Source organism: Aquarana catesbeiana, linkage group LG01 (genome assembly GCF_042186555.1).
Source record: "Aquarana catesbeiana isolate 2022-GZ linkage group LG01, ASM4218655v1, whole genome shotgun sequence".
NCBI classification, from domain to species: domain Eukaryota; kingdom Metazoa; phylum Chordata; class Amphibia; order Anura; family Ranidae; genus Aquarana; species Aquarana catesbeiana.
In genome coordinates this window covers 142987072-143004285 of record NC_133324.1, presented here as the reverse complement: position 1 = coordinate 143004285, position 17214 = coordinate 142987072, and the positions used below count along the sequence as shown (strand labels likewise).

The 17214-nt window shown below is 43.0% G+C and overlaps 1 protein-coding gene across 1 annotated transcript in view; it reads left to right on the top strand.

The window, feature by feature from the left end:
- LOC141135205 (avidin-like) overlaps nucleotides 1–8886 on the top strand; it is a 28516-nt gene extending 19630 nt beyond the window's left edge. The window contains exons 3-4 of the mRNA XM_073624411.1: nucleotides 4456–4573; nucleotides 8663–8886. Of these exons, the coding sequence (XP_073480512.1) occupies nucleotides 4456–4573; nucleotides 8663–8696 (152 nt within the window). The 3' untranslated portion in view covers nucleotides 8697–8886. The remainder of the gene's footprint in view (nucleotides 1–4455; nucleotides 4574–8662) is intronic.
- Nucleotides 8887–17214: the final 8328 nt, after the last annotated feature.

The window sequence follows — 17214 nt, the reverse complement described above, 5'->3', positions numbered from 1 at the left end:
ATGTAAGCCCCCATACCAGAAGTAATCCCCAATGAGGGATAAACATGGAGCTAAAACAAAAAAAATCTCTAAAATTGGTTAATAAACAAGTTGAGGTCCAACTCCACGTTCAACCCGAACGGGAAGTAGGACCTCAACTTGTGTATCCAATACGTTTTGAGACGGGAAACGCCACGAAGGCGGGACTCACCCCTCCAATGAGGGACGAATGTCATGTCCTGCCTATGAATATATCCCAAAAAAGCTACATAACTCTTAAAAATAAAACAACTTACAATTGGGACCAGCCCTCCATTCCTTATTTGGGGATCCAACTTACCTATCCAACAGCTAAATTATATGAAGTAAATTTCCCTAAACTACTAGAAAATATAAATAAGGATCTCCAATCTTTCCATAAAATACAACTCTCCTGGGTAGGGAAAATAGTGTTTTTTACAATGCAGACCCTTCCTAAAATTCTTTATTATTTCCGCTCGCTCCCCATCCAGGTGAACAATAAATTTTTCAACCAGGTGAATCTAAAGCTTAAAAAAATTATTTGGAATGATAAAAAACCTAGAGTAGCCTTCTCAATTCTTACCACTACTAAGAATAAAGGTGGATAAAATAATAAAAATAATAATAATAAAAATATATAAGAAAATAAAAATGGGTCTCCCAGATATTTGACAATATTATTATGCGTCACTCCTTGATCAAATGAGGAGGAATTAAGTCCACATTGATAGCTTGGAAACACATATTATCTAAATCAAAAGAACTAGGTGAACTAATTAAAATCCCTGTGCCCTTAAGAATTCTGGACTACTGTAGAGCCCGTATCTCAGTGAATAATTGGATTTCACAGAGGTTTAATTACTATGTCAACCTACCCCTAGCCTATAAAGAGTTGGTGTTAAAAAAACTTAGACATTTTGAAAGATTAAAGAAACTTGACCCAGAATCAAGCATGAATATCCCATCAATAATCTGGAAGTTCCTACTGAACAAATATGCTTGTGATAAGAAAGGAATATCCTTATTTTACAAACTTTTCTCAGAATTCCCTAAATCTGTTAAAACCAATAACATGCTGAAATGGGAAAAGGATCTTTCCTTATCTATTTCTTGGCAACAATGGAATAAGGCCATAATTCTGAGCACTAAGGCATCATCCTGCGTTGAACATTGGGATAATGCCCAAAAGATATTAAACAGATGGTACCTTACACCATATAAACTTTCCAAAATCTACCCATCACTCTCCCCAACTTGCTGGCGATGCAATGAACAAACTGGTTCCCTTTATCATATTTTATGGAATTGCAAAAATGTTAGTAGTTTTTGGAAATCAGTTTCGACATTTATTGCTAACCTCACTAGTAATTTACTTCCCCTTACTCCCGCAATGGCCCTTTTAGGAATAAATCTGGATCTTTACTCTGTAGAATATAGAACAGTAGTAGCAAATGTATAAATAGCAGCAAGGCTGACTATAACAAAACTATGGAAATCTAACGAAGCACCGAATTTATCTGATGTTGTTATAAGGTTGAATACACAAGCTCAATATGAGTTAATGTTGGTGTATAAAAATTACAACACGGTCAAGTTTGAGAAATTGTGGCAAATATGGACTAGTCACTCTAGAGCTTCTACCTCACTCAAAAACATGAGCTGCAGTCCTTAAACCATATTTCAATATTATTCCAAGAGTAATATCAAGGCTTCACAGTTCTCTCTTTTTCTAATTTCTTGAATTGTCCATGATAATGTTGTCATTATATTAGTTAGCGCCTGTTTACAGTTAGAACCCAATGGGGTAAACAGGGATGTTACTATACTGTTTATGTATGCTTTATTTGATCATTTGTATGACTATTGTCCATTACTTTGATTGAGATTAGTATGTAAATGTTTTACTGCTATACCTGATTGTTATATACCAAAACCAGCTGCCTCTAATTTTTCTGTTAGTTGTATGGAAATTTCAATAAAAATTCTATAATGATAAAAAAAAAAAAAAAAAAAGTTAATAACACTGTCAGGAGTTTAGGTGAAAATTTCCCAGTCTTTACAGCAAGATGGGATATTTTCTGTTCTGATAATCAGAAATTAGGTGATAATCTCTGCATGTTACTTAAAGAGGAGTTCCCACTGTTATTTTTATTTTTTTAGGATCCATATCTTTTGTTAATCAGGCTGAATTAGAGTACTCACGTTTCTGAGCTGAATCTGCCCTCGATTGCCGATTTCGTAGAGGAATATAATTTATATTCCTCTTTCCAAGCAGTTTCCATAGTGCTTGTGGGCATGTGAAGCCCACAAGCACTATCTTCTGGGCTCTGGTGCAGCTGAGCGACCAGCATGCACCGCACGTTCTCGCGCATGCGCTGCATGTACGGCACTTCAGGCGTTGCCATCACAATGGGCGTTGGCGTTAGAAGTGCCTGCCCCCGTTGTGATGGCAACTAAGCCCTCGGCGCAGCCCAGTGACTCCTGGGAAATGTTGACAAGCATCTCCCAGGAGCACTAGCGAGCGGAGGCACCGAGGGAAGGAGCCGAGGTGAGGAAGGAGGCAGATTACGAGGTACCCTCTAGCAACAGCATTAAGAGGTGAGTTAAAAAAAAAATTTTTTTCCAAATGTTATTACTCGTTTTTAATGCAGCTGATTTATGCAAAAATAATTTTAGGAGTGGAACTCCACTTTAACACTTTTTATTTAAACTTATAAAAAATTAAGCAATGTAAAGTGGATCTTCTACTTATCTGATTCCTCCCCTTCTCCGGACCCGACCGTGAAGGCGAAAGGCTACACTGCTGGGTTCCCTTACCAGCAATGGCAACAGCAGCACCCGACAGCTAATGGAAACATCAGATTTTTCTATATGCAGCTGCTCCTCCTATCCAGCTTCTTTTTGCCGCCCCCTAGTGCTCTCGGACCCCCCCTCATGTGCTCTCCAGCCCCCTCAATGCTCTCCAACCCCCCTCGAAGGCTTTCCAACATCCTCCTGTGCTCTCGGCCCCCCTGTGCTCTCCGCCATTCGCCTGTGCTCTCCAGCCCACCATGCTCTCCTGCCCACCTCCTGTGCCCTCCAGCTCCCCCAGTGCTCTCTGCCCCCCCGTGCTCTCCTCCTCCCCCTGTGTTCTCCTCCTCCCAGCCTGTGCTATCTGCCTCCCAGCCTGTGCTCTCTGGCCCCCAAGTGCTTTTCCAATCCTCCAGTGCTCTCTGACATCTCCCTATGCTCTCCAGCCCCTGTGCTCTCCAAGCCTCCTCCTCTGTTCTCTCGCTCTCCACCTGTTCTCTCTGCCCCACCTAGTGTTACCTGCTTCCCCCGTGTTCTCTGCCTCTCCCCTGTGCTCTCCACCTTCCTAGTACTCTCCAGCCCCCCCCAGTGCTCTCTGCTTTACCCCGTGTTCTCTGCTTTTTCCCTTGTGCTCTCCACCCCCCAAGTGCTCTCCGCCTCTCCCGCGTCCCTGCCCTTGGCCCTCCCAGTGCTCTCCACTACACCCCATGTTCTCCACTTCCCCATGTTCTCCGCTTCCCCTATGTTCTCTGCCTCCCCCCCGTGCTGTCTGCCCCCCCCTTTAGTGCTCTCCACCCTACCCCGTGTTCTCCTCTTTCCCATGTTCTCCACCTCTCCCCTGTGCTCTCTCGCCCCATGCTCTCCGCTTTCCCCCCTGTGCTGTCCACCTCCCCTTCTGTGCTCTCCGATCCCCCTTCCAGTGCTCTCCCGCTCCCTGTTGCTCTCCAAACCACTCCATGCTCTCTGACTTCCTCCCTGTGCTCTCTGGCCCCCCATGCTCTTACCCAGCCCCCCCCCCCACCGCCCCACAGCTTTGCCAGGTTCCCCCCTCCCCTCTCCCATCAGGATGGAGAGTGGGGAAGGGGCCGGTTAATATGTTATGGGCTGCTCAGTCTAAAATGCCCAGGCCTGTTTTTTGTCCCAGTCTGGGCCTAACCAAGAGTCAGACTTTTTGGCCATAACAGGTGGGCAAAGTCAATAATTTGGGTCCCTGAAGGATATAAGAAATCAGTGTGGCAATCAAATGGCTCCACTCAAAGCCAGAATGTTTTGGACAAACTGGAAATTTGAAGCCTCTGTAAAATAATTATAACTATCAAAACAAGATGCACATATTTGCTGTCATGTGGGTATAAAAAAAAAAAAAACAAAAAAAAAACATGGGTATACATCCAGTTCAGCTGAACCAACTTCGGTATTTTAAGTTTTCCTTTTTTCCTACACAGGCATTTTCATGTGTAAAAATTCATGCCTCTTGCTAGAATAAGGTTACAAAGTAATTCATAGATCACTGGTATTAACCCCTACAAGGTCATAGAATAATTCATAGACTTCTGATAATAACTCCCAATAGATAAAAGAATAATAGGGAATGGTAATAATAGGGCCCTACCAGGGCATATGATGTGTAGGCCACTGATATTAACCAGATGGCTTTTTTTACAGATGTTATCACAGTATTCACAGGCCAATGTTTCAGAAATGAAACAGGACAGGTTCTACAAACTACCTGGTTACTTAGAGAAGAGAGCTCAGATGCTAAACATAACTGGATGCAAACAAGGTACTGTATACACCTAGTAGACTCACTGTTGAGAATTAGAGACCATTTTAAAGGGATTTTGCTTTTGTATCAAATCTTTACCTTTGACCAACTGTTTGAGAGGAGATCTTGGATGTCAACAACACTCAGTGTTGTATAAAAGCCTAAGTTTAGGTAAAATTTAGCTGATTTTTTATGGGTAAAAATCAACACAAGGGACATCTATGCCTGCCCTTTCCATAGCTCTCATCCATTCATAGAAGCTGTACTATAGCTTTCAGGAATGAAAATCACTCTATAAATGGAGCACAGGCACATAAAATGAAAGGTCCACTTTCTCCATTCATAGAGCGCTTTTCACTCATACTGTTTTGCCCCCCCCCAAAAAAAATTCCACTAGCTGACATTGTTTTAAGCTGAACTCTAGGATTAAAAAAATTTAGGCCACAGCAGCCGATTAACATCAGAAAGAAATGAGTGGACAATTGGACTGTAAAGCTACATGGATACATGGATCAAAATGTGTCCAGTTCAGCAGGGACAAGCTGAATTTTTATCCATGTACGGGCAGACTGGTTGTACACAATACAATCTATCGCTCGACTTGTGTACAACTAGCCTATCAGGTTTCTCTTGAAAGATGAGTGCCGCTGGCAATAATGATATAATACTACAGCAACCTGCTGGTTGATCAAACAAATGCATAATGTATGGGCTGCCTAAGGTTATGTCTCAACCGGCTGATTACTACCCAGACATTCATGTTTGTAGCACACACATGTACTGTATACTCTCTGCAGACACCCATGATGCCAGCTGAAGGTGATCAATAGCTATCTAATAGGAAAATTCAACATATAGACTCATGAACAGTGAAAGAGCCCATAGACATGTATGATCTGACCTCCCTCAAGCATTGCTCTTGGCACACAAATGTGACAGCTTGACTCAGCTTAGCTTCATGTTTGTTGCTATGTTAAACGTGTAGGGAAAGAGAGTGGAGGTGCAAAAGAACACACAGGGGGCGCAAATGCATAGTGTATTACCCAAGGTTTATTAAAGGAAACCAAACAGTCAAATAAATACTCACAAACAGATGCAATGCGCATGACACGCTCTGATGGTAAATCAATGTGGCAACGAATGACCGAGCAATTGGCGATGTTGACAGGCATTTCAGGGACGCATCCCTCTGAGCTCTGGGGAAGGGGATGTGTGCCCGAAACACGTAAATCTGTTCTTTGTGAGTATTTATTTGGCTGTTTGGTTTCCTTTATTAAACCTTGGGTAATGCACTAGGCATTTGCAACCCCTGTGTGTTGTTTTGCAATTCTTATTTGGATTCCCTGTCTGATGAGGGGTTCACCGCTGAAGCATTGTCCTTGAGATTACATAGACCGTGCACTTATCCATGACTAGTGACTGACCTTTTGAAGGCTGGAGAAATCAACTGTTCTAAGGAGAGTGGAGGGGTAGCAGCACTGGAAGCCATCAGACATGCTTATAATTGGGAAATAAATGCACATTTAGTAGGTAAACTATTGATTGTTCCTTCCAAAAGTCATCATACGTGGGTTCCAAGGACATGAGACCATTGCCTTATCTGGTCAAATAACAGGTGGCTTGAGCGACTGTATCTAGGTCTACCTTTAAAAAGTCAAGACTGTAACATGCATAGCATATGTAGCATTCAACGAGTGCAATGGCCCAGAGTGTATACAGTACTACTTAGCAACCAGCATCTATTGAGTCAATGAACACTTCGGTTAGCGATAACAGCACAGCTTACAGTGCAGGGGTCAGGAATATGTAGCATACAACATAGCACTTAGAATGCAGGGGTAGATACATACATCTCCCACTGCCCATGAACACTGTTCCACTACAGGACACAGTAGTGACCTGGGGTCCTAAAAAATAACTAGTAAGTGCAGGGGGGGGGGGGGGGGGGGAGAGATACTACTGGTAGTGATGGTTTCTGCAGAGACTTTAGGGGACAATGGGGGTTATTTACGAAAGGCAAATCTACTTTGCACTACAAGTGCACCTGAAAGTGCAGTTACTGTAAATCTGAGGGGTAGATCTGAAATGAGGGGAAGCTCTGATGATTTTATCATCCAATCATGTGCAAGCTAAAATGCTGTTTTTTTATTTTCCTTGCATGTCCCCTCGGATCTACAGCGACTGCACTTCCAAGTGTACTTTCAGTGCAATTTCAAGTGCACTTTGCACTTGTAGTTTGCACTTATAGTGCAAAGTGGATTTGCCTTTTGTAAATAACCCCCAATGTATTTTCATCAGAATAGTGTTTAGTAGCGTGGGCAGCAAGAGAAGTATTTTCCCCCTGCTTTGCAGGGATTTCTGGTTTAGAAACAGAGTTGCTTAATACAGAAAAAAGGACAGTGCAACAATCAAAATCATTGAACTTTTTTGTCCCATCCATGGTAAACCAAATTTGTGGATGTGTGCTTAAAGGTTCACATAAATGCACATGTTTTTGCAGGTAAAAAAAAGTGCATTTATTTTTTTTTCCCCAAGGAGCCTGCAGGGCAATACACTCACAGACTGGGGGTTATTTACGAAAGGCAAATCCACTTTGCACTACAAGTGCAAACTACAAGTGCAGTGCAGTCGCTGTAAATCTGAGGGGAATATCTGAAATGAGGGGAAGCTCTGCTGATTTTATCATCCAATCATGTGCAAGCTAAAATGCTGTTTTTTATCTTCCTTGCATGCCCCCCCTCAGATCTACAGTGACTGCACTTCTAAATGCACTTTTAGTGCAATTTCAAGTGCACTTTGCACTTGTAGTTTGCACTTGTAGTGCAAAGTGGATTTGCCTTTCATAAATAACCCCCTCTGTCTTCCTCCAGCTTTGTATCTGTATATCCATACAGGCACAAAGCTAGAGGAAAAATGAATCAACTACACGTTCGCTGATCAGTGCGATTGCAGTACGTTGAAACTACAAGTCCATCTGCCACAGTGGCAGATGGGACTAGTAGTTTTTCTCATTCATAGATCCTTGTGAATGAATGACACAGCCTTGGGAACGAAGCCCTGCAAAGTTGCACCGTTTTTAAAAGTGACAGCGGTTACGGGCAGAGGAACCCCCGCTGCTGTCACGAGTGGGGGTGAGGTGGGCTGCTTAATAGTAACACATTACACCCTAAATACGTGTGTAACATGCAACAAGGTACCAGAGGTGTATTTATCCTTCGATTTTTCCCTGTTTTACAAGTTTATTTAATGAGGAGAAGCTGAAAGTGCAGTAATCCTTGGCAAGCAATTGACAATATTTTGAAACAGCAACCAATTGGCATTCATCTTATGCAGCGTACACACGGTCAGACTTTTCGTCCGGACTGGTCCGATGGACTGAGTCCGGCGGACAATCCGATCGTGTGTGGGCTTCATCGGACCTTCAGCGGACTTTTCCAGTCAAAAATCTGACGGACTTTAGATTTGGAACATGCTTCAAATTTTTACGTCATAACTCCGCCGGACCCAGAAATCCGCTCGTCTGTATGCTAGTCCGACGGACAAAAACCGACACTAGGGCAGCTATTGGCTACTGACTATCAACTTCCTTATTTTAGTCCGGTGTACGTCATAACGCACGAATCCGTCTGACTTTGGTGTGATCGTGTATATGCAAGTTCGTTCGTTAAAAAGTCAGTCGGAAGTCCGTCAAAAGTCCATTGAAAGTCCGTCGGACCAGTACGGTCGAAAAGTCCGCCCGTGTGTACGCGGCTTTACACTGAGGTAAAGTGGAAAGTTTTTTTTTTTTTTTTTAAACAATAAGCTTTTATTGATGTTTAAAGATAACATTTGTACAATCATACTAACATTTGTACATGAGTATCTTATAGAAATATAACTTTATATAATTGAATTTAATGATAGAGTATTTTACTAGCGAAACCAACAAGATGGCTTTGTAATCAGCCTATCTTTACATCAATTGTTTATTTGAAATAGAAAAGTGGAAAGTTGACCACTTTGCACATCAACACCATTCTTCTAAAATAGGTTCTACAATATGTTGGTGTTAGTTGCTTAGTAAATAGCTGCATGTAACCAAAACATTTTCTTTTTATTCTCTTTTAGAGTTGGCTTTAATGTCTTTTACCAGATACCATAATACCTGCCTTGGATCAAATGGCATTAGTGAAGATGAACAAACCATTTACTGCTTTTGACTTCAAAATAATTATTGAAATTAAATCAAAATCTTTTTCCAGACAAAGTGACAGCACAGAGGAAAATACACGTATACATACGCAGACATTATCTGTATGGTAATTATAAATAAATTATAAACAGTAACACAACCAGTGTCTCATTTGTTGTCATTCAAATACTATTAATGTGGAACTAAAGTTCCACACATTACTTTTACCTATAGGTAAGCCGATAATAAGGCTTACCTATAGGCAGGGCCGCTGATAGAAATCATAGGGCCCCATACAGCCTACCTGACGGGGCCCCCTTCAGCCCCACCCCTGGTCCCGCCCCTGGTCCCTCATTCAGCCCCACCCATGGCCCCGCTCCCTGGTCCCTCCCCAGACCCACCTTGAAAAAAATGCAGGTTTGTCTTCAAGTGTTATTTATCTTCCTCCAGCTAGTTATAAGTTTGTTTATCCAAAAGAAATACTGTTTTCAGATGAGAACAGACCTCCTGTCAATGCCATAATGCATGCGATGCCTGCAGAGGGATTGCAGACATCCTACAGGAGATGATCAGAGACTGCAGACATACTGCAAGAGACAGTCAGAGACTGCAGACATGCTACAAGAGACGGTCAGAGACTGCAGACATTCTACAGGAGATGGTTAGAGACTGCATATATAGTACAGGAGATGGTCAGAGACTGCATACATAGTACAGGAGATGGTCAGAGACTGCAAACATACTACAAGAGATGGTCAGAGACTGCATATATAGTACAGGAGATGGTCAGAGACTGCATACATAGTACAGGAGATGGTCAGAGACTGCATATATAGTACAGGAGATGGTCAGAGACTGCATATATAGTACAGAAGATGGTCAGAGACTGCAGACATACTACAGGAGATGGTCAGAGACTAAATACATGGTACAGGAGATATCAGAAACTGCATACATAGTACAAGAGATGGTCAGAGACTGCAGACATACTACAGGAAATGGTCAGAGACTGCATATTTAGTACAAGAGATGTCAGAGACTGCATACATAGTACAGGAGATGGTCAGAGACTGCAGACATACTACAGGAGATGGTCAGAGACTGCATATATAGTATAAGAGATGTAAGAGACTGCATACATAGTACAGGAGATGGTCAGAGACTGCATATATAGTACAGGAGATGTCAGAGACTGCATACATAGTACAGGAGATGGTCATAGACTGCATACCTAGTACAGGAGATGGTCAGAGACTGCATATAGAGTACAGGAGATGGTCAGAGACTGCATATAGAGTACAAGAGATGGTCAGAGACTGCAGACATAGTACAGGAGATGGTCAGAGACTGCATATATAGCACAGGAGATGGTCAGAGACTGCATATATAGTACAGGAGATGGTCAGAGACTGCAGACATAGTACAGGAGATGGTCAGAGACTGCAGACATAGTACAGGAGATGGTCAGAGACTGCAGACATAGTACAGGAGATGGTCAGAGACTGCATATATAGTACAGGAGATTGTCAGAGACTGCATATATAGTACAGGAGATGGTCAGAGACTGCAGACATAGTACAGGAGATGGTCAGAGACTGCATACATAGTACAGGAGATGGTCAAAGACTGCATATATAGTAAAGGAGATGGTCAGAGACTGCATATATAGTACAAGAGATGGTCAGAGACTGCATACATAGTACAGGAGATGGGCAGAGACTGCATATATAGTACAGGAGATGGTCAGAGACTGCATATATTGTACAGGAGATATCAGAGACTGCATACACAGTACAAGAGATGGTCAGAGACTGCAGACATACTACAGGAGATGGTCAGAGACTGCATATTTAGTACAAGAGATGTCAGAGACTGCATACATAGTACAGGAGATGGTCAGAGACTGCAGACATACTACAGGAGATGGTCAGAGACTGCATATATAGTATAAGAGATGTAAGAGACTGCATACATAGTACAGGAGATGTCAGAGACTGCAAACATAGTACAGGAGATGGTCAGAGACTGCAGACATGATACAAGAGATGGTCAGAGACTGCATACATAGTATAGGAGATGGTCAGAGACTGCAGACATGATACAAGAGATGGTCAGAGACTGCATACATAGTACAGGAGATGGTCAGAGACTGCAGACATACTACAGGAGATGGTCAGAGACTGCATATAGAGTACAGGAGATGGTCAGAGACTGCATATATAGTACAGGAGATGGTCAGAGACTGCAGACATAGTACAGGAGATGTCAGAGACTGCATATATAGCACAGGAGATGGTCAGAGACTGCATATATAGTACAGGAGATGGTCAGAGACTGCAGACATAGTACAGGAGATGGTCAGTGACGGCATATATAGTACAGGAGATGGTCAGAGACTGCATATATAGTACAGGAGATGGTCAGAGACTGCATACATAGTACAGGAGATGGTCAGAGACTGCATATATAGTACAGGAGATGTCAGAGACTGCATACATAGTACAGGAGATGGTCAGAGACTGCATATATAGTACAGGAGATGGTCAAAGACTGCATACATAGTACAGCAGATGGTCAGAGACGGCATATATAGTACAGGAGATGGTCAGAGACTGCATATATAGTACAGGAGATGGTCAGAGACTGCAGACATACTACAGGAGATGGTCAGAGACTGCATATATGGTACAGGAGATATCAGAGACTGCATATATAGTACAAGAGATGTCAGAGACTGCATACATAGTACAGGAGATGGTCAGAGACTGCAGACATGATACAAGAGATGGTCAGAGACTGCATACCTAGTACAGGAGATGGTCAGAGACTGCATACATAGTACAGGAGATGGTCAGAGACTGCAGACATACTACAGGAGATGGTCAGAGACTGCATATAGAGTACAGGAGATGGTCAGAGACTGCATATATAGTACAGGAGATGTTCAGAGACTGCAGACATAGTACAGGAGATGTCAGAGACTGCATATATAGCACAGGAGATGGTCAGAGACTGCATATATAGTACAGGAGATGGTCAGAGACTGCAGACATAGTACAGGAGATGGTCAGAGACTGCATATATAGTACAGGAGATGGTCAGAGACTGCATATATAGTACAGGAGATGGTCAGAGACTGCATACATAGTACAGGAGATGGTCAGAGACTGCATATATAGTACAGGAGATGTCAGACACTGCATACATAGTACAGGAGATGGTCAGAGACTGCATATATAGTACAGGAGATGGTCAGAGACTGCATATATAGTACAGGAGATGGTCAGAGACTGCATACATAGTACAGCAGATGGTCAGAGACTGCATATATAGTACAGGAGATGGTCAGAGACTGCATATATAGTACAGGAGATGGTCAGAGACTGCAGACATACTACAGGAGATGGTCAGAGACTGCATATATGGTACATGCGATATCAGAGACTGCATATATAGTACAAGAGATGTCAGAGACTGCATACATAGTACAGGAGATGGTCAGAGACTGCAGACATGATACAAGAGATGGTCAGAGACTGCATACCTAGTACAGGAGATGGTCAGAGACTGCATATATAGTACAGGAGATGTCAGAGACTGCATACATAGTACAGGAGATGGTCAGAGACTGCATACATAGTACAGGAGATGGTCAGAGACTGCAGACATAGCACAGGAGATGGTCAGAGACTGCATATATAGTACAGGAGATGGTCAGAGACCACAGACATAGTACAGGAGATGGTCAGAGACTGCATATATAGTACAGGAGATGGTCAGAAACTGCAGACATAGTACAGGAGATGGTCAGAGACTGCATATATAGTACAGGAGATGGTCAGAGACTGCAGACATAGTACAGGAGATGGTCAGAGACTGCATACATAGTACAGGAGATGGTCACCTGGCTCATTGCCAAAACACTGGGGAAATAAAAAGAGAATAGCATCCAATCAGCAATCAGAAAGGAGTATACTGATAAGTGAACATCTCATGAGGGACAAGTTTCCTACATAAGGATAAGAAGAAACTAGACAGAACACAAGTGTGCAGCACCCCCCTGTGTGATAGACACAAACTGGATAGGAGGGTGCAGCAGAGGTGGGGGATGTGCGGCTTCTATACACTCAGCACGTGATATACTTTAAGGATGACAAGCTGGTCGGCTATCTGACTTCATGTTGGAAATGAACCCCCTCCTCCCCCGTGCAAGCAGGTCAACACCTGAAAGACGTCTTCCTGTGCTTCATTCTGGGAATGTAGTGACTGTTACGTCTGTTCTCTTATCACCAAAGGGTAATGACAGGTGATTGGACTGCCCGGTCCAGACAGCAGCCTGTTGTATTCTGTCGGAGCCTCCATGCATCGGTTTTCACACACTGCACACAGGTGGGACGTGAGAGACTCCTAAACTACAGTGGGATATTTACATTACATGCAGCCAGTGACGTCACTGGCGCATGCGCTCTGAAGAAAAGGCCAGCTGTGCTGTTCCTTCCGAGCCCTGTGCCGTAATCTGCATCTCCTGCGCGCATGTGCAGGAGTGACACCATCGCGGCTCCGGCCAGTCACAGAGACGGAGTCCGCGAACCTGGAAGCAAGACGGGCGAAGATGGGAGCCTGCTGCAGCTCTGAGATCTCAGCGCAGGAGGGCTTAGTTTTAAGGTAAGTTTAACATAATGTGCTGGTATGCAATGCATACTAGCACATTACGCCTTTTCCTTGCAGGGTGTAAAAAAAGAACTAAAGTCCAGCGGTTTACAACCGCTTTAATATACACAGTATGTGCAAAGAGGAAGCATTGTCCAAAGGAGTCAGGTCTGAGCCCCTCCAAAAATTCCACACTTTTTAAAATTTGTCCAAACAGTTTCTATTAGTATGGATGAAATTTTTCATATGGAATTATTTGGTCAACCAAAAGGATACATTGATGTAGATTAGGGGGAAGCTGGTTGCATCCATCTTAAAGCTCTCACTTTATAGGTCATAAAAAGCTCCTAACCTAGGACACCAAACAGGCAAATCTCAGAGGAGCAGGGGACGGACATGGTGATCAGGGAGGATATTAAGTCTGTCACTTGGGACCAAAAATTGATTACAGGGCATGACCATATCCAATGGACAAAGTCTACTTGGGGTTGTTGACAGCATGTACAGTTTGTATAACCAATCCTTTCTGTGTAGGTGAGTTGGTTTTAGATATGCTTGGTGGATAATTTACAGTTGAATGAGCTTGTTTTTGACAGCTGAAGATACTGACAAATTTAATTTCAAAATATCCCAATCACCAGATGACAAGGATAACATTAGTGTTTGCCACTATAGTAAACTTGTTTTTGCGAAAGCCCGATTATTAAACAGGCTAACATTATATATATATATATATATATATATATATATATATATATATATATATATATATATATATATATATATATATATATATATATATATATATATATACATATATATATATACACACAGTGGGGACGGAAAGTATTCAGACCCCCTTAAAGTTTTCACTCTTTGTTATATTGCAGCCATTTGCTAAAATCATTTAAGTTCATTTTTTTCCTCATTAATGTACACACAGCACCCCATATTGACAGAATAACACAGAATTGTTGACATTTTTGCAGATTTATTAAAAAAGAAAAACTGAAATATCACATGGTCCTAAGTATTCAGACCCTTTGCTGTGACGCTCATATATTTAACTCAGGTGCTGTCCATTTTTTCTGATCATCCTTGAGATGGTTCTACACCTTCATTTGAGTCCAGCTGTGTTTGGTTATACTGATTGGACTTGATTAGGAAAGCCACACACATGTCTATATAAGACCTTACAGTGCATGTCAGAGCAAATGAGAATCATGAGGTCAAAGGAACTGCCTGAAGAACTCAGAGACAGAATTGTGGCAAGGCACAGATCTGGCCAATTTTACAAAAACATTTCTGCTGCACTTAAGGTTCCTAAGAGCACAGTGGCCTCCATAATCCTTAAATGGAAGACGTTTGGGATGACCAGAACCCTTCCTAGAGCTGGATGTCTGGCCAAACTGAGCTATCAGGGGAGAAGAGCCTTGGTGAGAGAGGTAAAGAAAAACCCAAAGATCACTGTGGCTGAGCTCCAAAGATGCAGTCAGGAGATGGGAGAAGTTGTAGAAAGTCAACCATCACCGCAGCCCTCCACCAGTCGGGGATTTATGGCAGAGTGGTCGGACGGAAGCCTCTCCTCATTGCAAGACACATGAAGGCCCGCATGGAGTTTGCTAAAAAAGACCTGAAGGATTCCAAGATGGTGAGAAATAAGATTCTTTGGTCTGATGAGACCAAGATAGAACTTTTTGGCCTTAATTCTAAGCTATATGTGTGGAGAAAACCAGGCACTGCTCATCACCTGTCCAATACAGTCCCAACAGTGAAGCATGGTGGTAGCAGCACATGCTGTGGGGGTGTTTTTCAGCTGCAGAGACAGGACAACTGGTTGCAATCGAGGGGAAGATGAATGTGGCCAAGTACAGGGATATCCTGGACGAAAACCTTCTCCAGAGTGCTCAGGACCTCAGACTGGGCCAAAGGTTTACCTTCCAACAAGACAATGACCCTAAGCACACAGCTAAAATAACGAAGGGGTGGCCTCACAACAAGTCCGTGACTGTTCTTGAATGGCCCAGCCAGAGCCCTGACTTAAACCCAATTGAGCACCTCTGGAGAGACCTAAAAATGGCTGTCCACCAACGTTTACCATCCAACCTGACAGAACTGGAGAGGATCTGCAAGGAGGAATGGCAGAGGATCCCCAAATCCAGGTGTGAAAAACTTGTTGCATCTTTCCCAAAAAGACTCATGGCTGTATTAGATCAAAAGGGTGCTTCTACTAAATACTGAGCAAAGGGTCTGAATACTTAGGACCATGTGATATTTCAGTTTTTCTTTTTTAACAAATCTGCAAAAATGTCAACAATTTTCTGTTTTTCTGTCAATATGGAGTGCTGTGTGCACATTAATGAGGAAAAAAAATGAACTTAAATGATTTTAGCAAATGGCTGCATTATAACAAAGAGTGAAAAATGTAAGGGGGTCTGAATACTTTCCGTCCCCACTGTGTATATACACATACACATCCATACATACACACACACACACACACAGTTGTGCTCAAAAGTTTGCATACCCTGGCAGAAATTGTGAAATTTTGGCATTTATATTGAAAATGTGACGACTGATCATGCCAAAAAACTGTCTTTTATTTAACCACTTCAATACTGGGCACTTCCCCCCCTTCCTGCCCAAGAAAACTTTCAGCTTTCAGCGCTGTCACTCTTTACATGACAATTGTGCGGTCATGCTACACTGTACCCAAACACAGTTTTTAGAATTTTCTTCCCACGAATAGAGCTTTCTTTTGGTGGTATTTGATCACCTCTGCGGTTTTTATTTTTTGCTAAACAAATAAAAAAAGACCGAAAATTTTGTAAAAAAAAGTTTTTCTTTGTTTCTGTTTTTTGTAAATAAGTACATTTTCTCCTTCACTGATGGGCACTGATGAGGCTGCACTGCCGTGCACTGATAAGGTGGCACTGATGAGCACTAAAGAGGTGGCACCAATGAGGTGGCACTGATGGCGACTGGTGATGGGCACTGACAGGTGGCACTGATATGCAGCACTGATGGGCACTCATAGGCGGCACGGATGGGCACTCATAGATGGCACAGATGGGCAGTCATAGGTGGCACAGATGGGCACTAAAAGGTGGCACTGATGGGTACTTATGGGTGGCACTGATGGGCACTGATAGGTGGCACTGATGGGCACTAAAAGGTGGGCACTGATGGGCATGGATGGGCACTGATAGGTGGCACTGATGGGCACTAAAAGGTGGGCACTGATGGGCATGGATGGGCACTGATAGGTGGCACTGATGGATACTGATGAGTGGCACTGATTGACACTGATAGATGGCACTGATTGGCATCACTGATTAGTAGGTACTGGCAGGTATTGCTGGTGGGCACTGATTGGCATCATGTGTGGGCACACATTGGCATCATGTGTGGGCACACGTTGCCACTCATGGCCACCAGGGATGCCATCCCTGGGGGTCATCAGTGGTGGCCATCCCTGGTGTTTCTGGTGGCATCCCTGGTGGTCCAGGGTGGGCATTCGAGAGGGGGCTGCGCTGATAAACAATCAGCTTAGACCCCCCCTGTCAGGAAAGCCATTGATCGCTCTCCTCTGCTCATGTCTGTCAGGCGCGAAAGGCCAATAAATCGTGATCAGCTGTGATTGGATAGGGCTGATCGCTCTGACGGAGACTCTTTACCTAGATCGATGATGATCGCCGCGATGCGCATCAGCTTGTTATCTTGACCACGTCTTATGACGTCCGGTCAGGATATCGCAAACACTTTGTCATTTTGCTATATGGCGGGCGGCAAGTGGTTAAGGATAGTGATTACATGAAGCCATTTATTATCACATTTT